This window comes from Tachysurus vachellii, chromosome 2 (genome assembly GCF_030014155.1).
Source record: "Tachysurus vachellii isolate PV-2020 chromosome 2, HZAU_Pvac_v1, whole genome shotgun sequence".
NCBI lineage: Eukaryota > Metazoa > Chordata > Actinopteri > Siluriformes > Bagridae > Tachysurus > Tachysurus vachellii.
Window position 1 is genome coordinate 11,693,071 of NC_083461.1, and position 23,558 is coordinate 11,716,628.

Below are 23,558 nucleotides of genomic sequence, written 5' to 3' on the forward strand. Positions count from 1 at the left end.
GTTCTGTGTACGTGACCTCACTTCCTGTCTGTGACTGAATGTGCTGTATGTCTTTTTTTAAACTTCTAAGCTTCTGGCTATTATTGTTTTGTTTTTGTTTGTTTTTTTTGCTGTGTGGAAAGGTCTGTGTGCTGAACAGTCCTTTCAAATACCCCACATTAAATCCTCCAGTCATGGGAGAAAAGAAAAGAAGCTAATATTATGTTTACATTGAAGTTTCATTTATTCAGACGTCTCTTCTCTCAGAACAGGTTGATTTTTACCTGCACTTGTTATTTACCTGATTGAACATTTTTAGTCTCAAATGTAACATATTCATTCCTCAAGATGAGTGAAGAAGGTACTCCGCTTTCAGGTGTTCTCTCAAACACTTGACTTAATAGTGAGTGGATTCTGAAAGACTCTTCTGCTTGTATTTCAAACATGAAACATGTTTTTAATGCTGAATAAAACGGTGTAGTGAGCCAGAATGGGAAGTGGTGCATTCTGAGCCTTATCAGGTTTCTGAGAGAGAAGAAAGGAACAAGACGGAAGAGGTACAGAGAGGTTCCTCTTGCACACGGACACACACACACCACGCGCCCACACCACACACACCACATACACCATCTCATCCTGTGCTGATGATTGGAAATTTAAATCTGCTTGATTAAGGCAGTAATTATACACACTATTGAGGTTGCAATTAACCTGAATTTTGCTCATGTAATTGGGTGAGTGCTTTTGTATACATTTGGTTTTTATATCTACTGTAGTTAGTGTGTACGAATTGCCTCACATGTGGATATCATAATAACCTGGAACTAGCTAAACATGGCAGCCCTCAACAAGATAGTGATAGGAGCTTTCATTAAGGTCATTGGCTCAATTCATTAGCTCGCTAACTCAGTGTAAAGTGATTTGGCTAAATTAAGGTGAAAATCGCTGCTGATATCAAGGAAGATGTCTCTGAGATTAGTCTCTGTGTCTGGGTCCGACACCTTTATTCTCGGCTCTGTTAATGACAGACCGTTCAGAATAGCAAAGTAACTTTTAGTATACATATTTGTTAAGACATTAATGCTGAATGCAGATGAATGTATTAATTTCTTCCTTCTCATTGATCAGTTATCCAAATTGCTGTTAGATGCCCTGTGTTTTGATGTATGTGTAACAGGATAGGGAAACCCCGGGGGTGGGAAAGGTGCCTCTTATTTCCAGACCATAAGACAAAAACTGAATGTCTTTTAGATCTTTGGTGCCATGTGATATTTTTATCCTAAACTTAAATTCACATGCTGCTTTTCAAACTGAAATTAATTATTTTTAGGTCTAACGTCTTGAGTTGTAGAAATTGTTATTGATGTTAAGAAACTATTTGTTTCTAAAGAGTGTGTGTGTGTGTGTGTGTGTGTGTGTACTTTATATGTCTTATACATCAGCAGCTGCTGTGTTGCTTGGGTTATTAGATCATGAATTTTTAAATTTTATTAAAAACAACTTGCTAAAAGATTTTATTGCCGTTTTGTTCAAACACCACGTGGCGAGAAAATTTAAAGGTCTGTAAATGTTTTTATAAAAAAAAACAGACAAAAAAAACACAATTTTTTGTTTTCAAGTTGTAGTCCACTGCCAGCCTTTAGAGTTATGCAAATTACACTCTGTCATTCCCATCGTCTCCATAATCCGCTCCTATGTTAGACATGTCGTATTCCGTCATCTGCTTGGCCCTGGGGGATGCTTCACTTCCCACAACACAACAGGCAAACCAGAACCCATTATTTAACTCTTTCATTTCCTTCAGATGCTCAATCCTCATGAGTATTCTCCCTCACACTCATTCACTCTGCAGGTGATCAAACGCCACCCTCCTGCTCAGGAGCGTGTGAACTGCAACTCGTGTGACCCTTGGTAGCATGACCTTTGACCTCAGTGTGGTGCTGACAGACCCTCAGCGCTGAGATACCAGTCCCTTCCATCACACCCTCTACTCCTCTCTTTGTCTAACTCTCTTTCTCTGGCTTGCCCTTTTCTTAAACGGTGAAGGACAGCGTTCTAATGAGGGAGTCTATTTAAAGTGAACTCCGATGGCACTAAATATAGCTGTTAAGATGCTCTCTTGAAGCTCATAACTACATCCGCTGGCTTCTGGTGGCTTTGGGTTGGAAAGCAGCTCTTTTTCTTTCCTCCACCAGCTTGGGGGTAAAACGCTACTTGCTGACGAGGACTAACTAACCCGGACAGAGGACATGTTTTCTTACCTTCGAAGTCCTCAATACCTGGTAAGATATAAAGATATGGTACTGAATGAAAAAGTCCAAGAGCCACAGAAGTTTATCAGTTATGTTCTCGTTACCCGCTATGTGTAGTAGAATTTTAGAAACTTGGTTTATAAAATGCTTTTTTTTGTGGAATTTTTGGGAAAAAGAATGTTTGTTGTAATATTTATGATTCTGTTGGCAATTTGCTGATTGACGCTTTTTTGTTTTGTTTTTCCTGTCAGGAAAATAGCAACTGTGTGTCGTAACAGCAGCACACTGCTAGCGCACTTACAGTGGTGCTTAAAGCTGTTAAGTCTAAAAACATAATGATATGATTCTCTTGTTTTCTCACTCACCATTTTCCAGGGACATTCTTTGTCCTGCTAATGAGACATCCAGCGTAGAGGTAGCGGACACCGCAGAAGTTGGACTCGGTTTCACAATGCACTGCAGCTACGAGACACTTTTGTAGTAGTCGTTTTTTTTGTAGTTGACTTCACCAGGTCGACTAGTTAGTGGTTTATAGGAGGGACGAACACGCTGGCATTGACACCAGTGTTGGTAAGAAATTGAACCTTATCATCTTGAGTGTACAGATGAGGAGGTGTGAGAGCTGAAAGGACCAAAGGACTAAAGGTGCTGCTTTATTGCCCTCTTAATGTAAAGAGGACCTGAGCCCTAATATCCACTGACTCCACTAGCTTCAGATAGTCAAATGGCACTGTTGGTAATGTAGAAACTCGCTAACCGACGTAATTATATAAAATTCTTTCATAGATTCGTCCATTTAGACATCACCGAAGATCGCATGTTAATTAAAACAGTCTTTCACAGTGGATTTTCCCTTTAGATTTGAACCCTGTTTGTTTGTGTTGAAAGTGTGTGAAAGGGGTAAAATCGGGTGCTGTGAAAAAAAGAGACGCACAGTAAGTCCTCTGGTGGTGAGACAAGTCTATGTTGCATCAGTGTGGTTACCGGTGTCACGTTTGCTAATGAGATCATGACTCAAGTCTTCAAATCAGATGCATGAAATTGTCCAGTCTCTGTGTTTCTAAGCTGCTGAAAGGAGCTCTGTTCTCTCGCTGTGAGACCATCACTGTTTGTGCTGACAGGCAAGCATGAGCATTGTTTCCTACTCAAACACCCCTCATGTATTTGATTAAGGGAAGAACTAATCCCATCCCAAACTAAACACCATCTCTAGTTAGTGCACGATACCTGTAACACTGATCTCCTCACAGTAACCGAGTCTCCTCTTTACAACTTAAATTCCGTCTAGGGTCGATGCGAAGATGCACATTTGCCAGCAACTCAACATTAATTCACACATTAAATACTGTAATGGATAGATAAGGATTCCACATTTCAGGAATATTAAATTGAAACATTCATTTAATTTACAAGTTAATTAATCCTAGAAACGTACATGACACTTTATTATGAGTTCGACAATACTTTCCACAATAGAAAGCCAGGACTCAATACTTGTACACCTTAAATAATGAGTTACCTGGTTTTCTGATCATTTCTATAATTAATTGCTGATGGCTGTTTATCGAATTATTGATTGAATGAGAACCAAAAGTGTAAGAAGCATAAACTCCACCCAACACAAATGAAACATGGGGGCTGTTTAAAAAAAACTCTTTTATAATATTAAATAATTCATTTATTATTGTTGCTTGTTTGAATATTATTGTACTTGACCGGCAAAAAATAAATATTTGTTTTTGACTGAAATGCACATGCAAAGTAAAATATCAGTTTAACCCACTTTCTCTATACGAATCACTTTTCCGTGGTGGTTTTCTCCGTTCTTATTGATCTTCAAAGAAGTATTTGATGACAGTCCCTGCATTGACAATGCATGCTAGCACCCCATGTGATCTGCAACCCTTTCTCATAACCCCGCTTGTCTCTAGATGCCCCTCCCTCCCTCAGTCTCTCCCTCTGTCTCCTGCCATTGTCTGTTATTGTGAGGTCCAGGGGACGGGCCTGGTTGAATAGCTGTTGTTTAGTCTGTACCAAAGAACTGTTGTCTCCTTTTAGCGAGACGAGCACCAAACCTTTCCATTAAACTGGCAGTTTTTTGTCTCGTCTCGACCATAGACCAAATTTTCTAACATTTCTCGGTTGTTATCAGCCTCCAAAGACAAAGGGTTTTTTATTCTTGCTTGCTTTTTGTTTGAGTGGGTGAGAAAGAACAAGTGAAAATTGTAGTCCGTGAGCGATTTGACTGCTGCGTGGGCACACACACATGAGCAAGACTTATAACATGTGGTTTATTTCTATAGGAAAAATCGATGTGCAGTAATGTGCTCGCTGTGGCATTTACAGCTGTATAGACTATTGTAATAATACAGTGTGCACACGCTTGCATGCAAGAACTGAGGAAGATCTGTGGTGTGTTTTGATCTGATCATTAGCCTTGAAATAAATGTTAAATATCTAGTAAAAAAGTTTTAAAATTAAATCAACAAACATGGCAAAACAAAAGTTTATTTAAACTCTACAGGTTGACAAACAAGAGAAATATTGGATTGATCTTCGCTCTATAAATATTGTTAGACTGATGGTATTGAATTATGGTATGAATTATCAAATGTTGAGGATTTTTCTTTTTATACTTTATCTTTTTCTGTTAATAAAACCAGCAAACCAATTGGACACAGCTGATTTCATGGTGAAAATTCTATACTGATTAAAAAAAAAAATCGATTTCTTTTCCTTATTTAATGTAGATTTTAAAAGATTTGTTTACACATCTGAACATTTTTTTTTTTTTTTTTTACCAATGATCAATAATAAATATATTATAATTTTTGTTATTCAGGAGTTATTTAGTTATTTTGTGGATCTTTTAATGTAAAGTATGTTAAACTTTAATCCAGCAGTTGTTTTTCTGTCAGTTTGGTAGCAAATCGATGATTCATGCGGTATCTGATATTATATTTAAAGACATTTCTATATATAAACCTTGATTTCTTGTGTGGTTTTATTGTGTAAATCCACCGCTTCTTCTCCAGCTGTGTGTGTTTGCGTGTCATTTCTGAACTTCCTATAGCAGCATGTTTTAGCAGCATGTTTTAGCAGCATGACTCTGCCACCCACTGCATAAATCCTACGTCAGCAACCGTGCCACTTCTGACACCACTACCACTGTAGCCAAACGGAGACATGCACTGACCTACTAACTAGCTACACCCAACGGCACAGCCGGAATTAATGAGGGATTTATTCATTAGCCTGTGGGATTAGGTCATCCAGAGCCCTTTGTACGATCTTCCATCTGGTCGAAGGAACACAAGAAGGCCTGACAAGTTGCTTTGGACATGTACAGCATATGGACTCTTGTACTTGTACATTTTCTGGAGCCATAATGACCTTGGATCGTTTGTAGTTACGAAAGGAAAAGACGGTTGCAGTTTAGACCGTCGCAGGAAAACCTTACATAACCGTCTTTATGTTTGATATGATGGAAAAGCTTTGGGTTTTACAGCTGGTCTGATTGTGTGGCCTTTCTAGCTTCTGCTCTGTGTTTTTACTCGTGATCGTTGAGTTCGTCGTACGCTGTGCTGTCAGTAATAGCTCATAAAGGGTCGGCTAAGCTTTGCCTGAGGATGGGACAAGGCAAGCTGACAGGTCATGGTGGAGGTCAGATAGGTCAGGATTAGGATGTTGGTCCCAGCTGCTGCTAAAAGCGGTTCCCAGCTGCCCTCAAACTACTAATCAGTATGCATAAGCAAAATGTACAACAAACACAGTTCATATATAAAATAAAGTCTTGTTAAGAATTCCACTCTGACTTCTTCCAGCTCTGGTTCTAATGATCTGTGCAGTTTTGGTGCAGTTGTATCATCAAGCCAAATACTAATATCAGAAAATTGCAAACACACAGGAAGGCTTCTGCTTCATTACACAAGGTATCGCTGTCTCTGCAGAACTAAGCATGTCAGTGGTGCGGCATTGATTGACGTCAGCAAATTGCATACACACACTGACCTAATTTAATAAAAACACAGTCTTACCAGCACAGTTTGGAGAAGAACATGGGACATGGTGAGGGAGGTTAAATGCAAGAAAACAGTATTTGCACCAGGAGTCTACTCTTTCATTGATGAATAATTAATGGAGTGAAAAGCAGAACCAATAAGAGAGAAATTTAAAGCCACACTGGGAAAAACCTCATCGCATTTGGCATAAGAGTTCAAGCTAACTGGAACAAAGTCAAGCATGCACACAGACACGTGATGTTTTTACCTTCTACATATAGCAGTAATGGAGATCATGATAAACTACAAAAAGAGACGTTCTAGTTGCTCATTAGGAAGATTCTAGTTTATAGAAAGCAAGTGCTGTCAAATTTGAATATAATACAAGACACTGAATATTTCATTTTATTTCAGCTGGCTTGGTTTTTTGTGTGTGTGCCCAGTGATAGAGTGAATAAAAAGCTTTATTATCTGCAAGAAATAAATATGACTTTCCTAACACGATGAATGATAGTTTTAGGATAATTCTCAACAAATAAATGCTGTAATCATGCAACTCCATATATGGAATCTCTGGTCTATATAATATCAGTGGACTCACTATGTTTTCACTGATATTTTCATGCTTCACACCATTCAGAGCAAAAATTCAGTATAGATTTTTATGTGTGAATGTTTGGGTTCATCTGTGGTTTCGGATGCATCGCTAAGGCCCGGGGTTAATTGCATGTCAATCAGCCGGTGTGAGTGTGGTTAAACTCACTGAAGTGTGAAATGGAGCTCTGTAAGCTGTACTGACTGCTATTAAATCACATTTGTTCAAGCGCCATGTGCCTTACAAGTCGGTTTTCTGCACGTGATCCTATAGGTGTCGTAATGCACAGTACTGTAGCACCTAAGATTTAGTGGATACACACACGGATGCAAACATGTCTGGAGGTTAGTGTGAGATCACGTGCTGGCGGAAACGGGCATGGGGGTGTGTGTGTGCATGCATATGTGTGTGTGTGTATGAGAGTTCTGAGTAGATGTGTGGAAATATGGGTTAAGCTGGCAATTTATTTTCATGTCATCTGTCCTCTCTCTCTCTCTCTCTCTCTCTCTCTCTCTCTCTCTCTCTCTCTCTCTCTCTCTCTCTCTCTCTCTCTCTCTCTCACTCTCTCTCACTCTCTCTCACACACACACACACACACAGATACACACTTACGCACAAGGAATATTCTTGTTTTGCAATGTTAATACGTTCTAATGCACATGTAGACCCCTAGTGGTTATTTAGTCCTATTGCACTCTGAATTTGCTGTAATGGTGTTTCTGATTGCTTCTAGTTTATAAAATAGTACTTATAGCATGTGTACTGTCTAGAAGTTGTACTTTTCAGTAGTTTTACTTCACTAATTTATTGTTTATGGCACCCTGGGAGGAGTCTAGTGCTCTCATTGTCGCTGTATTGTTGTGGCTCTGTGGATGGGAACCTCAGCAAATGATAGGTTTTATGCTTTTTGGGTTTTTGAAGCTGATGGATGAATTTTCATTATGAGCACTAGGATGACTGTTGAAATTTTTTAAGTGAACTTGGCATGTGAGAAGTGTTTGTGTTTGACGGCCACGGAGGACCTCATTAGCACCAGCTAATCCAAAACCTCAGAGTCGCCACAGTGTCCACATTTAAATCCCAAAATAAATGAATCACACTTCAGTGTGTGTACGTATATTCACACACAAACACAACTCTTCTTGTTTAGAGGTTTCATGTTTTGCTTCTTGTTGAAGCTTTATAATAAAAAAATGTGTCCATGTGTGAATTTTTAAATAGTCATATACAGGGTTTTTACTGGTCGCATATTACATTGTTTAGAACAGCGGTGTCCAATCTTATCCGGAAGGGTCGGTGTGGGTGCAGGTTTTCTTTCAAACCAAGCAGAAGCCACACCTGATTCCACCTGTTTAATCAGTTGTTCTTGGCTTTTAGTAAACTCTGGTGTGGCTTCTGCTTAGTTCGAATGAAAGCCTGCACCCACACGGACCCTTCCGGATAAGATTGGAAACCGCTGGCCTAGAAAAACAGCTATTCATTCGTTTTAAGGGAAGTGCAGGCTTCCTCACCCGGTATGAGTGCCTTTTTTTTTTTTAATAATTATTGCTATATGGACTAATATTAATTACATAGTGTTTTTGAGTGCATCCAAGTGTATACATGCTTATGTATTAGTATTATTAAAATCTGATCCTTGAATACAATCCCAGTGGCTGTGGTATAACATGCTGTCATATTTTGTAGACCATACAGACATACAGCACTTTCACTTCCTGTTCAGTTCCAGTTGTGTGTGTGTGTGTGTGTGTGTGTGTGTGTGTGTGTGTGTGTGTGTGTGTGTGTGTGTGAGAGAGTTAGCATAGGGTGTAACATACACAGAGAAGCTCACAGTAGTGCAGTGTTGCTGTCGGATTAAATGTGGCTGGGGAAAAAAAGGCAAGCGGCCAGAGAGAAGAGTAGAATAACAGAGCAGAGGGCAGCCAGAGTGCAGCATTCATTCATCATCTCACTATGCTCAACTTTAATAACCTTCTCCAGGAGGAGGAAGATGATGATAATCTGTGTGTCTTCAGTACTAGGCAAATGGTAAGACAAATGTTACTTATATTGTTTATAAATGGGGTATTTTAAATACGGCTGACCAAAGGGCAAAATAACCTTGATGAGTTTGGAGTTCTTACACGACACTACTTTTATTTTCATTCTCGTCAAGCTCTTCAATATCACCTCGTGTCCCTTGGAAGGGGACACGAGACCAATCAGGATAGAAAGGTTTTATCACAGGATAATGGTGATCAGTGTTGAGTTACAGAGATCTGTTATAGGAACCAATGGACAAACCGTGCCAGTTAAATGCCTCTCTCAACATAACAGAGCCCCCCAGGGTTTCCTTTAATTTCTCACCTGTCTGTATGTTGTAAAATGGAAGTGATCCATAAAGTGCTTCTAAAAATAAAAACTGCCTGTTGATCGTGTACTTAATGTTCATACTTTTTTGCTGTTTAGTGCTTAAGCACTTTCTAGTCATACTGAAACCAACCGAATATCCAACCAACTTTTATATTAGAGAAACCTCCTAGAATATTTATTACACCAATTCTGAAAGTGCCTCCATGGAACTAATACTGCAGGCCTGCCGCTGGTGATAAATGAGAATATCTTGTTTTGTTTTTGCTGATTCTTTTGCTTTCCATTTGAGCATGAATTAGCTGTTCTTGTCTAAATTCTGTTTTTTTTTTTTTTTTTTTGTTTGTTTTTTATGAGCTCACACAGGAACACAATGGCTTGTGTTGGTAGTTTCTTGATTTAAAAAGCTGACTCAAATGATCTCATATCACTGGGCTCAAGGTTTACCTCCTGGAATAGAGATTTCTTTACATTTGGTATTTTTTCTCTATAGAAGCAAAGAATCAATGTTACAGAATCATGCACCGCAGAATGAGTTGTTCTCATTAGAGGCTATTTAGGTATATCAGGGAATACAAAAGCTAGTTTGAGCCTAAAATGCTTGTGTTTGTGGTAAAGTGTCATATCTTTACAGCCTGATTTATACCATGTTTCTGTTGTCAACTTAGCGTTTCCCCCCGTTACCCATGCTCACGCCTACACACACATTTCTCAGCTGAGCTCAGCTAGAGGCATGACAAGGCAAGAAAATCAAAGCTTGGGTTCACTATGTTTCATCTATCAGCTTTTTTCTGGTATAAAACATCCTAAAATCGTTCTTCCTCATTATGTGGTTGTTGTACAGAACAGAATCCAGACCATAAACTGAGTCATAGGGGCGGCACAGCGATGTAGTGGGTAGAGTGTTTTTCTGCTTCATACCCGGTATTGCTGAAAAATTATATCCAAGATGATTCTGATGTGGATGAACATCATCATTATCTGGCATTCATCAACCTGCAAATCAGGACTTAATGTGATAAGACAAGTGTGTTTGAATAGTGTACTTTTCTTAAAAAAGGAAATTTGGGCTGCTGATGCACCATTTTATTGCATTTTTTTTTTTTTTTAAAAAAAGCTGGTAAAGAAATGGTAATGCTCAGTTATCAGTCCTGATGCTCCTGTTTTCCTGTCAGTTTTACTTTCACTTTATCCAGGAAATAACATTTGTGCAAAAGCAGCGAACAGCAGGAAGCCATGAATCATGTCCTTGTTGGGGCCAACAAATGAGATCCTCACTAATCCTGTTAGTTACCTAGTCATCATTGATGTGGAATTTGAGTCGCACTGCTGATGAGGATAAACAAAGAGTTGCAGATTATTATACATTTTTCTGGTTTTTTTTGTTTGTTTTTTTTAACAATTAATAGTTTTTTGTTGTTTTATTTAACCATTTCATTACATTTTGTTTTAACCCTTGTTAAATGGCTGTTAACGTGACTTATTAAGCCCTTTCCTCTTACTTTCTGTGACTTTTCTGTGAAAAGTTAAATCTGTTTTCCCTCAGCTGTCCAGGGCCTAGGACAATGTACTCTGTTGACATTCCTGAAACAAGAGAATTAGCCAAGATTCCTTGGCCTGATCAGAGCCAGACTTCTGGATCCCTCTAACTGCTTGGCAGAGCCATTCAAACCTCTTTGAACCACTTTTATTAAGAGTTTATATGCTTGGGGTTATTTGGCTCTGCAGGTGCACATGTGTAAAATATTTGTAGTCAGCTAGCAATTTGTTGTCCTGACTCTAAAGACTTAGGCAAGCCTCCTCGATCTGTATTCAGATAACAGATGACACGTACGATCAGTCCTTTTTAGGATTTTACAGAAAAGAATCCAAAAATTAACTACTCCTGAACTATTGTCCCTCTCTCTGTCCCTCTCAGGCAGTGTCCCCTATAGGCCATGGTCGTCCAGAGTCCCCTGTTTACACAAACCTGCGGGAGCTGAAGGTCTCTCAGTCAGCTTTACCTCCTGTTCCTTCGTCCTCTCCTCTGCATGTACTGGGGGACTGGGAGACCCATAAAGACGTGAACGGACGACATTTTTACTACAACAAGACCACCCAGGAAAGGACGTGGAAGCCTCCACGCTCTCGAGACACCACCGGGGGCAGCCGTGGAGACACCGCCAACACCACCGACATGGAGGTAATGCACTAAAGAGCAGCACTATTCTATACAGCACAGTAGTACTGTACCTGATTATGAGAAACTAGACTTTATTCTACATGTAGGATTTACACAACTGAGCATGTGTGAACAGAAGGACAAAACTCGGCTGGTCTCTACCCAGCATGCACTTTGGTGATGCCAAAATTAATCCTGCTCCAGCCCAAATATCCTGCTGATTTGTTTTTCCCACTAAAAAACAAGAAAATGTTGAAACATTTTTTAATGCGTTTATAATAGTATAATACTATAATATATTAATAGTGCTGAAGTTATTGCGTTTTTTATTGTTATGAAAATGACAGCAGGTAAGCCATGTTCAGAAGGGATTTTTATAGATTTTAAATATCTGGAAGAAATCATTTGCCAGTGCTACTCACTGGGTTTTATTTCTTTCCTGACTGGCCATATCTTTGGTTTTCTCTCTGCTTTCCAGAAAAACATTGTTTACCAGCTACTCTATGTAATGGTCTGATCACTTTCATCCTGTCCAGATAAACATCTCAGTAAGCAGGTGCTTCCTCTTGTGTTGGAAACCTTGACCTCTGCCACTCTCATACTTTTACTTAGTGTTCATGTCCGTATGAATCACCTCCTGACTCATGAAATTTGAGGAGTGCAAAAAAAGACATCTAAAGACGGCTACATGTCTAATTTATTACATGTACGTAGGACATTACATATATAATTTCCCGTGCCACAATACAACATTCAAGAATTTGCAAGTATCTAACAGTATATACTGCTAGACATCAATATAAATGGCCCAAAAATGTCTCCATATTAACATTTCCAATGTTTATTAAACAATTTATGGCTATTTATGATCTGCTCATAAGAAACACAACCATGTTGAAACTCTTGGAACATCAGATATAGTCACAAACGCTTTATCATGGAGGAGACAGATTAGGATTCAACAACGTTCTATATTGTTTGCATTGCTAATACTAAACTTTATTTGAACAATTAAAATGCAGGTCTCGTCTTATTTGTAACCGTGTCTTGCTTTGGGATGATTAAAGCTTTAAAGAATTTTACACACTTCCACATCTGGTTTAATAACTACTGAGATTTCTGAAGAAGAGACTTTCGAGACTCATGACTCATTTTACACACAATCCATCTATGTTCATTGAACAACTTCGTATAAGAATCACACGGACACAACGCGTTGAATGGCGTCGTTATTACGTCAGTCATACAATGACGATACTGTGTGAAACTACATCAGTGCTGTTGTGGGCAGTGTCGTATCTCCCACCCTTACTGTCCACTCACGGTCCACTCACATCACATTAGTCTAGTTCATTTAAATGTGTGAAAAGTTTTTAGTGTGTGTAGATCAGAGTGTGTTTTAACTAGGACAGAGTTGAAGTAGGTCTCTGTACTATATATAAACCACTGAAAACCCTGTCGTGATATTTAAGACTCGCCCGTTTGTAACTGACCTAGCTTCACACAGGACTTTGTGGTACATCTGTTATGGTATTATGTAAGGTTTTTCTCTGGTCATAGAGTGGATTAACATAAGCTACCACTTTTCAAGAGTACAAAATGTCTCGATGCGATGGACAGAATGATGACAATCGCACTCGTGCAATATATTAGCATGGTGGTCAGAAAAGTCAGTGACCTTGTAGCTCCATTACTGTCTGGCTCAAATCATGTTGTTCATCACCTTTATTGCTGAATGAAATAACAATGTGACTGCTGCAACAACACGTTGTAGAGAAACATCTTAGAATAGATCAATTTTGTGGTTTATTTTGTATATCTTGAAAATATTGTGTTTTTTTTCCCCTGAAAAATACGGCAATAATATTAAGATATGTCGTTCTTATTTTGTTATTTCGCAATGCTGCCATCGTGTGACAGAACGTGTAACAGCAGAACAGTTACTTCATTTAGTTACTGAATCTTCAGGAATAACTGATTATAGTATGGGCTTCGTGCGTATCTCTGTTTATTGTGTGCATAGCATGTGCTTGATTATTCCAGGTCATTTTTCTGTATCCCTTAAAATAAAATCCGGCTTCTCATTCCACTAGTTTGTAAATTTTATTTTTACAGATTTTATAGCCAGTTGCTTTATTCAATAAAAATTCTTTATTAAAATAAAACAAGGACCAAAATGTCCATTGAAGAAAGAATTGTCAAAACATTTGTTTAGGATACAGAGCTTTACCACTTTGAATCTGAATGAAACAGATTGAGGAAATACACACACACACACACACACACACACACACACACACACAAAAAATGTGTCCTGTCAAATCAAGTACCAGATGTGGACAAAGTTGAATGAGTGGTCACTAACAACAAAAAACCCCAATTCCACTTGCTTTAGTCATCTTATTAGTGAAGCTTACAAATATACAAAGCATAAATTATTTTACGCTTAGTATAATTTTTAGTATCGCAAACGTCTAAAGGGTCGAGAGTCTGTAATGTTATTTAACATACTCATATATTTTACATTTCTTTAAAAGAATGCCTAAGTGTTTATGAATAAACGTTTGTTTTATTTTTGTTCCGTACAGAAAAATGTGTCCTAATTCTTCTGGTTATTAACACACACAGTACAGACAGAGGGGATGCAGATTAGGTCGAATAAGAGCATTCACTTTATAGTCAAGCCCTCGTATCTCTATACAAACAGAGCTGCCAGAGCTGCAATAAGTAGAACAGAAACACGAGTAACAACATGCACAATTAACTTGAATTGATCTCTGACTTCTTCCTTCTTTCTGTCTGTCTGATTCTCTCAGCCGCTGTCGTCTGAAGAGAACTGCTTGAGCACACACTCCAGTCAGTCAGACAGTCAATATGGCTCACCCCCAAGAGGCTGGTCTGAAGAACTTGATGAACATGGCCACACTCTTTATGTGTGTGAATACAATAATGAGAAGGTGCTGGTTTGTTGTTCTGTAGCTCTCAATATGTACAAACCTAAAATCTAAAATACACGTATTCATTTATTATCCAGTTTGACCGTGACTGACTCGGGTTGTCTTTTCTTTCTTTCTTCTGTATATTATAGTGGATAAAGCATGTGGATGAGCAGGGCAGGCCATACTATTACAGTGCTGATGGATCTCGCTCTGAATGGGAACTTCCTAAAGTAACAAAACACATACACATACAGTATAGAGAACTGGGCAATCACACTTTTGTCACTTTATTGCATAAGGGCTTGAAACAGTCCACCTGCTAGTGTCGCCAAATGAAAGATTCATTCCTTTTGCTCTTGAAATATGACACACAAGTCAAGTCAAGAAGCTTTTATTGTCATCCCAACCATATATAGCTCATGTAGTACGCAAGACAAATGAATCCAAGTTCCCCCAGGACCCTGGTGCATCATAAAGACACAAAGCTACATAAAACGACACAGAACTAATCAGTGTATCTACATAAAATACACACGTGAAACCTCGCCAGACAAAAGATAGGGCAAGACGAGAGACGGCGCAAACAGACAAAACAGTACACACAAACATTTCACAGCTTGTGCTTCATTTACCGCTTAAGCCATTCCATTGGCTACTGATGATTGATTGTAATTTGTTCAGGTCTAATAGAGCAAGCATTGATCCAGACAGCTCATAGACACTAGACCAGACTTGTGAGCGCAGGCTTTCATACAGTTTCTACATTCTCACAGTGTTTAAGGTGAAATTATAATTAAAGGTGGGGTCTCCGTTGTTTGTGAAATACTACAGAAAAATGCGTTGGGCCGCCAATCAAAACAAAAACAAAACTAATGCTTTCTGTTAATGTCACACATGCGCACTGAACACTTTCTCCGCTGCATATTGACAAGACACACCCCTTTCTGCTCATTGGCTACACGTTAGTTTAGTTTTTGTTTTGTTTGGCGGCCCAACGCAGTTTTCTGAAGCATTTCTCAAACAACGGAGACCCCACCTTTAACACTACTCTCAGACAGCGTTATTCAAAATATGCCCACATATTGGGTTCTGCATCTTTTGTGCTTCTTTGTGCATCCACTAGAGTGCAGGATAGAGCTAAAACAACCTGACTGTTAGGTGTCTTTAAAATGAATCTTTAAACTGTTAATGCTTTCCCAGCTAATGGTTGTAGACACTATTTTGTATAATCGGAATATAACTTGCTTCTAAAACATAAAAAAAAAAAGGGCCTCAAATTGTACACTTAAATGTATCCAGGTTATTATGTGCACATATATAAATCCTAGATTAGTTGTCAGAACTGTACTAAGAAATGCTTATCTTGCTACCCTGTTTGCATATTTTGTTCACATGTGATTAAAAATCCAGCATGCTGCATGCAGTGGCTGTAACAGTGTTGGTTTTCCCTTTCTTTCTCCCTACAGTACAGTCTCCCTTCTCCAAACACCACCGACGTTCCTAAAAGTCGCAGTTTGGAAAGGAATCAGCCAGATCCAATAGTCCTGACCAAATGGCGATATAGCACCTTTGTAGACCTCAGTGACAAAGTACGTACACACTAAAGGACACTTGGACATCTTGTAATCTTTGGAGTGCTTTTGTTTTAGAAGTCCTGTGGCCAATGAGGGTGACCGCTACGAAGAACTCAACCTTCCTATACTATTTTCACAGAAATAAAGCAGTTTTTGTCACATAATCCTCCCCATGTTTCAGCATCTCTTTCTGTCTAGATTGTCAGGGCTTTAACCTTCACACACCATACATGGAAATGCACATATTTGAAATTGATATCTTTTTTAATGTCAGTATTTGCATCAAAGTTTCCCCCCATAAAGCAGTAACAACAGAGTCACTTTGAACACAGTAGAGTCATAAACTGCACACTGATTTTTTTTTCCAGCTGTCAGTCAAAAATAGGCGCTTCACCTTGGGACACTTCTCCAGAGGTTTTGGCCTATCGTTGTACAGATATCAAGTTAGTTCCCAATCCTTCAATGAGTTATGATCAATCAGAATCGACCGCGACCCCTGATTTTAGTGACACACACTGCTCTTGCAGAAATCAGTGAATAGAACAAATCGATCACAAGCATTTCAGTACATTTGTGTGAGTGTCTGTGTGAGTGTCTGTGTGAGTGTCTGTGTGAGTGTCTGTGTGAGTGTCTGTGTGAGTGTCTGTGTGAGTGTCTGTGTGAGTGTCTGTGTGAGTGTGTGTGTGTGTGTGTGTGTGAGTGTGTGTGTGTGTGAGTGTGCAGGTGAGAGGATGCTGCTTGATTAAACCTGAATCATGTAGATTGTACTAACCTGTGAATAATCCTGAAGGTGTGTCTCTCCCTGCATGGCTTCCTCATTATTGTACTAAATGTTCTGGACTAAAATTAGCATTAACAACAGTTTGAAGCTTTTTTTAGAAGGCAAAGATCTGAAATACGGAATAAAATTTCTGCTACTGTTTTAGCTAACAGGGGAGCTTGACAAACCTTCACACTGTCTCAAATCTCATTGCACTCATCCCTTTATCTTTGTCTCCCCAATATGCAACTGAGTTTGTCTTTATTTCATATTTTTGGTTTTTAGGAGTCTGGGACCAACAAACATAACTCCCCTGACTCTGACTCCTGTCCCTCTTCACCTAAACACTCATCTACAGTTAGTATATATACTAATGCATGTGTTTGCTTTGGGTGTGTGGGTGTGAACTTATCTGATTAACCTTAGTCTCACTTACTCTGTGTGTGTGTGTAAAAATGGAAGACAGCTATGCAATACACAATTTGTCGAAAATTGTCAGAATTTTAGTAGATTATTATTGCAACTGATACTGACTTGTTAATACTTAAACAGGATACACTTTATAAGCCTAAATCATCATCAGTGTGTATGAGTGCATTCCTACTTCCTGAAGTTCTAGAGAACACTTTCTTCACAATCTTTAATATAAAGTCATCTTAAAATTAGTAGACAGATAGTATGTTTTTCTCTTGCCACAAGTCATGTAATTATCGTTCTAATAAATAATTTTGTTTCTCTGTTTTAGCTGTCAGAAAAATGTGGTGTTCTGAATGTCACCAAGATCACTGAGAATGGAAAGAAAGTGAGGTAGAGCATACACCTCAATCAACACACACTCAATGACCACATTGTACTTAATGTTACGTATTGCACTAATGCATGTCATGATCTGAAACCTGACTGACATACAGTATCTCACAGAAGTGAGTACACCTTTCACATTTTTGTAAATATTTTATTATATCTTTTCATGTGACAACACTGAAGAAATGACACTTTGCTACAATGTAAAATGTCCCCTTAAAATAACTCAACACACAGCCATTAATATCTAAACCTCTGGCCACAAAAGTGAGTACACTCCTAAGTGAAAATGTCCAAATTGGGCCCAAAGTGTATTATTTGTCAGCACTGCCTTAACCCTCTTGGGCATGGAGTCCACCAGAGCATCACAGGTTGCCACTTGAGTCTTCTTCCACTCCTCCATGATGACATCACAGAGCTAGTGGATGTTGGAGACCTTGTGCTCCTCCACCTTCCTTTTGAAGATGCCCTACAGATGCTCAGTAGGGTTTTAGGTCTGGAGACATGCTTGGCCAGTCCATCACCTTTACCCTTGGCTCCTTTAGCAAGGCAGTGGTCATCTTGGAGGTGTGTTTGGGGTCGTTATCATGTTGGAATTCTGCCCTGCGGCCCAGTCTCTGAAGGGAGGGCTTCATGCTCTGCTTCAGTATGTCACAATACATGTTGGAATTTATGGTTCCCTCACTGAACTGTAGCTCCCCAGTGCGGGCAGCACTCATGCAGCACCAGACAACGACACTCCCACCACCACGCTTGACTGTGGGCAAGACACACTTGTCTTTGTACTCCTCACCTGGTTGCCATCACACACGCTTGACACCATCTGAACCAAATACGTTTATCTTGGTCTCATCAGACCACAGGACATGGTTCCAGTTATCCATGTCCTTAATCTGCTTGTCTTCAGCAAACTGTTTGTGGGCTTTCTTGTGCATCATCTTTAGAAGAGGTTTCCTCCTGTGATGACAGCCATGCAGACCAGTTTGATGCAGTGTTTGTCATATGGTCTGAGCACTGACAGGCTGACCTCCCACCCCTTCAACCTCTGCAGCAATTCTGGCAGTATTCATACGTCAATTTCCCAAACACAACCTCTGGATATGACGCTGAACACGTGCACTCAACCTCTCTGGTCTTGGCCACCATGCTGAAGCTCAGTTTCAGGGTCTTGGCAATCTTCTTATAGCCTACACCATCTTTATGTAGAGCAACGATTCTTTTTTTCAGATCCTCAGAGAGTTATTTGCCGTGAGGTGCCATGTTAACGTCCAGTGACCAGTATGAGAGAGTGAGAGCAATAACACCAAATTTAACACACCTGCTCCCCATTCACACCAAGTCACATGACACCAGGGAGAGAAAATGGCATTATTGAGCCCAATTTGGACATTTACACTTAGGGGTGTACTCACTTTTGTGGCCAGAGGTTTAGACATTAATGGCTGTGTGTTGACTTATTTTGAGGGGACAGCAAATGTACACTGTCATACAAGCTGTACACTCGCTACTTTACATTGTAGTGTCATTTCTTCAGTGTTGTCACATGAAAAGATATAATAAAATATTTATAAAAAATGTAAGGGGTGTACTCACTTCTGTGAGATACTGTATTTAATGACCAATATGTTTTTTTTTACTTAACTCTGTAAATATTGTTCATTAATATGGATTAAAGTAGACTCCGATATGAACTCGAGGTATTTCCTCACTACTGGATCAGTGCACAGTGTGCAGTACAGCTTTTTTTTCTGAATTTGTATTATGTTCGTAATGGACAACAAACCTGGTGCTCAGTTTGCTGTAGTTTGCTGTAGAATCTGTAATCTTAGATACATCTTCATGTTGAGGTTAAAGCAAAGTGTTAAAGCAAACCAGCCAAAACGCCTGTGCCCAAAAATGCATACTCAAAAAATGGCTGAAAGTGTTTTAGAAAATTTAATACCACATAAAAAGCTAAACTTTTTTAAACCATCATACGATAAAATGGCAGACTCAAATATTCAAATTCTTTAAAATATGTATTCACCATTCCATGGGTTATTGTGCCTTATAGAAGAGAATAATTCTACTGTGTTGGTTCTGCTCTCTTCTTGCTGTATAGGAAGAATTGGACCTCGTCCTGGACGGTATTGCAGGGTTCCACATTGCTGTTTGCTAAGGGCCAGAACAGCGCCACCAGCTGGGTGTGTGTTCACTCCTGCTCCCTAAGCTCTTCTCTCATTTCTCTAAACTGATTTTTAAGTGTCCCTTATTTTCAAGGTGATAAGGGACTGAATCTTATCTGTTACTCCATACACTTTAACCCTTTAAGCTCTCAGGCTTGTATTTCTTACTCTCATGCTACATGCAAATTGTAGTCACTGAATCATTTCTTAGAATTTATCGACAATGATCTTTTAAGATGTGTGTATAAGCAGCTTGGAGTTTAAAGGATTGACGTCTCATCCATTTACCCCAGTTTTAATTTGGGTTGCATAAACTTTGCAGGCCAGGTTTAGCTTTTGTAATTTAGTGTTAAACTAGAATTAATTCATCTGGTGGCTTCCTCCTGAGTTATTCATCTCTCCATTTTCCTTTCTCAGTGTTTGTTGTGACATGAATCTGTTCTTACATTATCCTTCTCTTCTCTTCTCTTCTCTTCTCTTCTCTTCTCTTCTCTTCTCTTCTCTTCTCTTCTCTTCTCTTCTCTTCTCTTCTCTTCTCTTCTCTTCTCTTCTCTTCTCTTCTCTTCTCTTCTCTTCTCTTCTCTTCTCTTCTCTTCTCTTCTCTTCAAAGTCGTACTACCGCAATGGCTCATTCCCTGAGCTCCTCCTCTCGTTGCTAAGCAACTGGAAGCGTTCAGTTAAGCCCCGCCCTGCAGTCTCCTATAAGCACTTTGGGCCTTATTCTGTATGTGTCTGCGCTTCTTTACACGGTCACCCAACTGAGCAGAGTTTAGGACAGTTTATTATATTCTACAATTAGTGTACCTGTTTGCTTAAATGCAGCAAGTAACGTATTAATAAGCCGGTCTATCATTTTTATGTAACGTGAACAAATGTATAAATGATTTAAAAACAGATTCATCTTGTTAATTCTAAAGACAACCCAGTGATCCTCAATTAATATACTGTTCTAAGTGCTGCTCATGTGGATTCTCCAGTTCACACTGCATGCTTCCTTTCCTGCTTGTGTCATGTGTTAATCTCCTCCATTCTGTTCTGCTCGCCTTTCCCTGAGATTGCGGACTTGGTTATGTTATTGAAAGCATTTCTTCCTTTCATGTAGGATGCTATTGGAAATGCCAGAGAAGACCACACACTGGCATGTGTTTCCTCATGTGAAATACCAATATGTGTGAATCATATTGCATGTCAGTTTTAAGCCACCACGTTTTAAGTCTAGTTTAATGTTTGGATTGTGGTTTAAGATGAAAGCCTGGCTTGTGGTTTGAAAAGATGAATGTCTCTGCATATATGGCATTTAAACTAGATGGTCGTGGTGTAAAATGCACACTTGTGGGTGCTTGTAATTAGTTTAGAATCCTTCCCTTTAATTTCCAGCTAACATCTGGCATCTAAAGCTCGTTATAGCTTTGATCGATAACCTGGTCGAGCAGCACCACGTAACAAAAAAAATAACACTAATGATAAAGATGTAGAAGAATGTTCATATTAATGTCATTTCATATTCATTTTTTGAGAAGTTTGGAGGAAACCAGTCGAAGCCAGAATTTGCTGTGGACCTTCGTGGCGGTTCAGTGGAGTGGGCATCTAAAGAGAAGTCCAGCAAGAAGCATGTTATTGAGGTAAAAATCTAAATAAAATGGTATATTTTGGTGCTGTTTTTATCAATTAATCTAACTAAACCAAACCTGATGCCTAATGACCCTGCTGGGCTTTCTCAGCTGAAGACACGTCAGGGCACAGAGCTGCTGATTCAGTCCGAGATAGACAGCGTCATCACAGACTGGTACAGGGCTCTGACTGAGGTTATCACAACACACGTGAGTGTTTCGTGTATTGTGGTCTCGTGTACACATCTATAATCTAAGCGTTATAGATTAATCTTAACTTGTTAAATAGAAACAGTAGTACAAAACACTCTACATTTCAATGAATCGAATTCACAAATAATGTTCTCACACACTGTGTGTTTCTGTCTTGTATGTTTGTCTGTATATTTTATAGGCCTGGGAGTCGGATGAGGCTATTGAAGAGGACATGCCTGAGTCTCCTGGAACAGAGAAACAAGACAAAGAAAAAGATTTCAAAAAAAGCAAAAGTATGGAACAGAGTGTGCACATCTCTTTATAACATACCCGCACGTGCACACACGCACACACACACACACTTTGCTCGGTTATGCGTAACAACGTGTTTGTATCTGTACACAGCACTGAAGAGCGCCACTATGGAGACAGCCGATCAGAAGAAGACCAGAGTCAAACTTAGGAAATTCCTCACACGACGACCGACTTTACAGGCTGTCAGAGACAAAGGCTATATTAAAGGTAATGCGCACACACACATTAGTTAAGTATTAACCTTTGCTAATTGGCACCTGCCTTTTAACCAGAGAGAATTAGAATAGATGAGAAGCATGATCCGGTTCACAGCAGTTTACTGGCTTTCGGCGGGTTCTTTCGGTTCCCTGTTCTTTATTCTGCTATGCTCTCTGTTTTCAGATCAGGTGTTTGGGTGCAGTGTAACCAGTCTATGTTCCAGGGAGAACACCTCAGTACCCAACTTTGTCCAAATATGCATTGAGCATGTGGAGAACACGGGTACACAGGAGCATATTACAACATCGGATATAGTCATATTTATTTGTCTTATTTGGCATTAATGTAATATATAGGACACTTTGTAGTATTTGTTAATGAATCATGGATTATTGATTCATCATGTACGTTATTTTCCCCAAATACAGGCTTAAATGTTGACGGACTGTACAGAGTCAGTGGAAACCTGGCTGTCATTCAGAAACTGCGCTTTGCTGTCAATCATGGTACGGACTGTGTGTATATTTATGTAATTATAGTACCAATGTGCTGTTGGTCTATTATTGTATTCCTTGTGTATTTTATTTTCTTCATCATAAACACTGGCAAAATATTCTCATGTGATTAGTTCTCAAATGCAGTTATTATTAATGTAAGGGTATTTAAACGTGATCTATAATTTACAATCTAATAGCCCAGTCACTCGGATGTAGATGTAGTCATGTGTGTATTTGTGCACATAACAGATGAGAAGGTGGATCTAGCGGACAGTAAATGGGAGGATATCCATGTGATCACTGGTGCTCTGAAGATGTTTTTCCGGGAGCTTCCAGAGCCCCTTTTCACCTATTCCTCCTTTAATGACTTTGTTAATGCCATCAGTAAGTTCACTTCTTTGTCGCCGTCAATAGTAGTTTGTCCAGTAGGTGCAATAGAATAGTAATAAATAAGCACTAAATGAGTGTGTATCAAGTAAAATGAGCTCACTAGTGACTACTGATATAGTGTTTGTTTACTAAGCCAGAAAAGTTTCTAAAAATTGTCTTATACTTCACATCTTAAATGCTGTCACCTAGAAATGTGCTATTCAGTGTTTGTGTGAAGTTTGTAAAGACTTGCATGGCCACAAGAGGGCGCCACAAGCTACGTTTTATCAGAACTGATCACAGGGTCAACACTAATGCTGCTTTTATTTTGTTTGATTTTTTTTTTTTCTCCCTCAACAGAAAACTCTGACTACAAGCAGCGAGTTCAGGCCATAAAAGATTTAATTAAGCAGCTGCCAAAGCCGAATCAGGAAACAATGCAAGTCTTATTCAGACACCTGAAAAGGTACACTCCCATATCTGATAACCTTTGGAGCTTAAAGTATTACTTTGAAGTGTAATGGATTTGCTCTTATATTCCATAAGGCTGAGGAAGGAGCAGTATATTGATTTGAAGTGTGTGCATGTTCATGTTCTTTAGAGGTGAGTAGGGTACGGCACGTGTTCTGTGCAAGCTGTCCGTATTGAGTTATCTCACTCCATTACTGAGACAGATCTGGAAACTGGCCAGCTACATCATTATGGAAGAGACTGTGTGATGGCAGGAGGGAGGGAGATATGTGGGGAGATAGGTGATGTGGGCAGACCACATCCTCATGACACCATGATGTGATG

At 39.2% G+C, this 23,558-nt stretch overlaps 1 protein-coding gene across 9 annotated transcripts in view; it reads left to right on the forward strand.

Moving 5' to 3' along the window:
- Positions 1-23,558, forward strand: part of arhgap12b (Rho GTPase activating protein 12b) — a 46,113-nt gene that overhangs the window by 18,662 nt on the left and 3,893 nt on the right. The window contains exons 1-17 of one of the 9 annotated variants that reach the window (XM_060896792.1): positions 2,214-2,261; positions 11,095-11,358; positions 14,154-14,294; positions 14,426-14,506; positions 15,743-15,865; positions 16,219-16,293; positions 16,896-16,967; positions 17,356-17,417; positions 19,516-19,597; positions 21,100-21,201; positions 21,301-21,399; positions 21,584-21,677; positions 21,790-21,906; positions 22,081-22,179; positions 22,326-22,403; positions 22,644-22,778; positions 23,124-23,229. In XM_060896792.1, coding sequence (XP_060752775.1) covers positions 2,229-2,261; positions 11,095-11,358; positions 14,154-14,294; positions 14,426-14,506; positions 15,743-15,865; positions 16,219-16,293; positions 16,896-16,967; positions 17,356-17,417; positions 19,516-19,597; positions 21,100-21,201; positions 21,301-21,399; positions 21,584-21,677; positions 21,790-21,906; positions 22,081-22,179; positions 22,326-22,403; positions 22,644-22,778; positions 23,124-23,229 — 1,763 coding nt within the window. In that variant the 5' untranslated portion in view covers positions 2,214-2,228. Of the gene's footprint in view, positions 1-2,213; positions 2,262-8,642; positions 8,856-11,094; positions 11,359-14,153; positions 14,295-14,425; positions 14,507-15,742; positions 15,866-16,218; positions 16,294-16,895; positions 16,968-17,355; positions 17,418-19,515; positions 19,598-21,099; positions 21,202-21,300; positions 21,400-21,583; positions 21,678-21,789; positions 21,907-22,080; positions 22,180-22,325; positions 22,404-22,643; positions 22,779-23,123; positions 23,230-23,558 lie in introns of those variants that run through there. The other 8 variants (XM_060896785.1, XM_060896736.1, XM_060896744.1 and 5 more) reach the window with 8 other exon arrangements.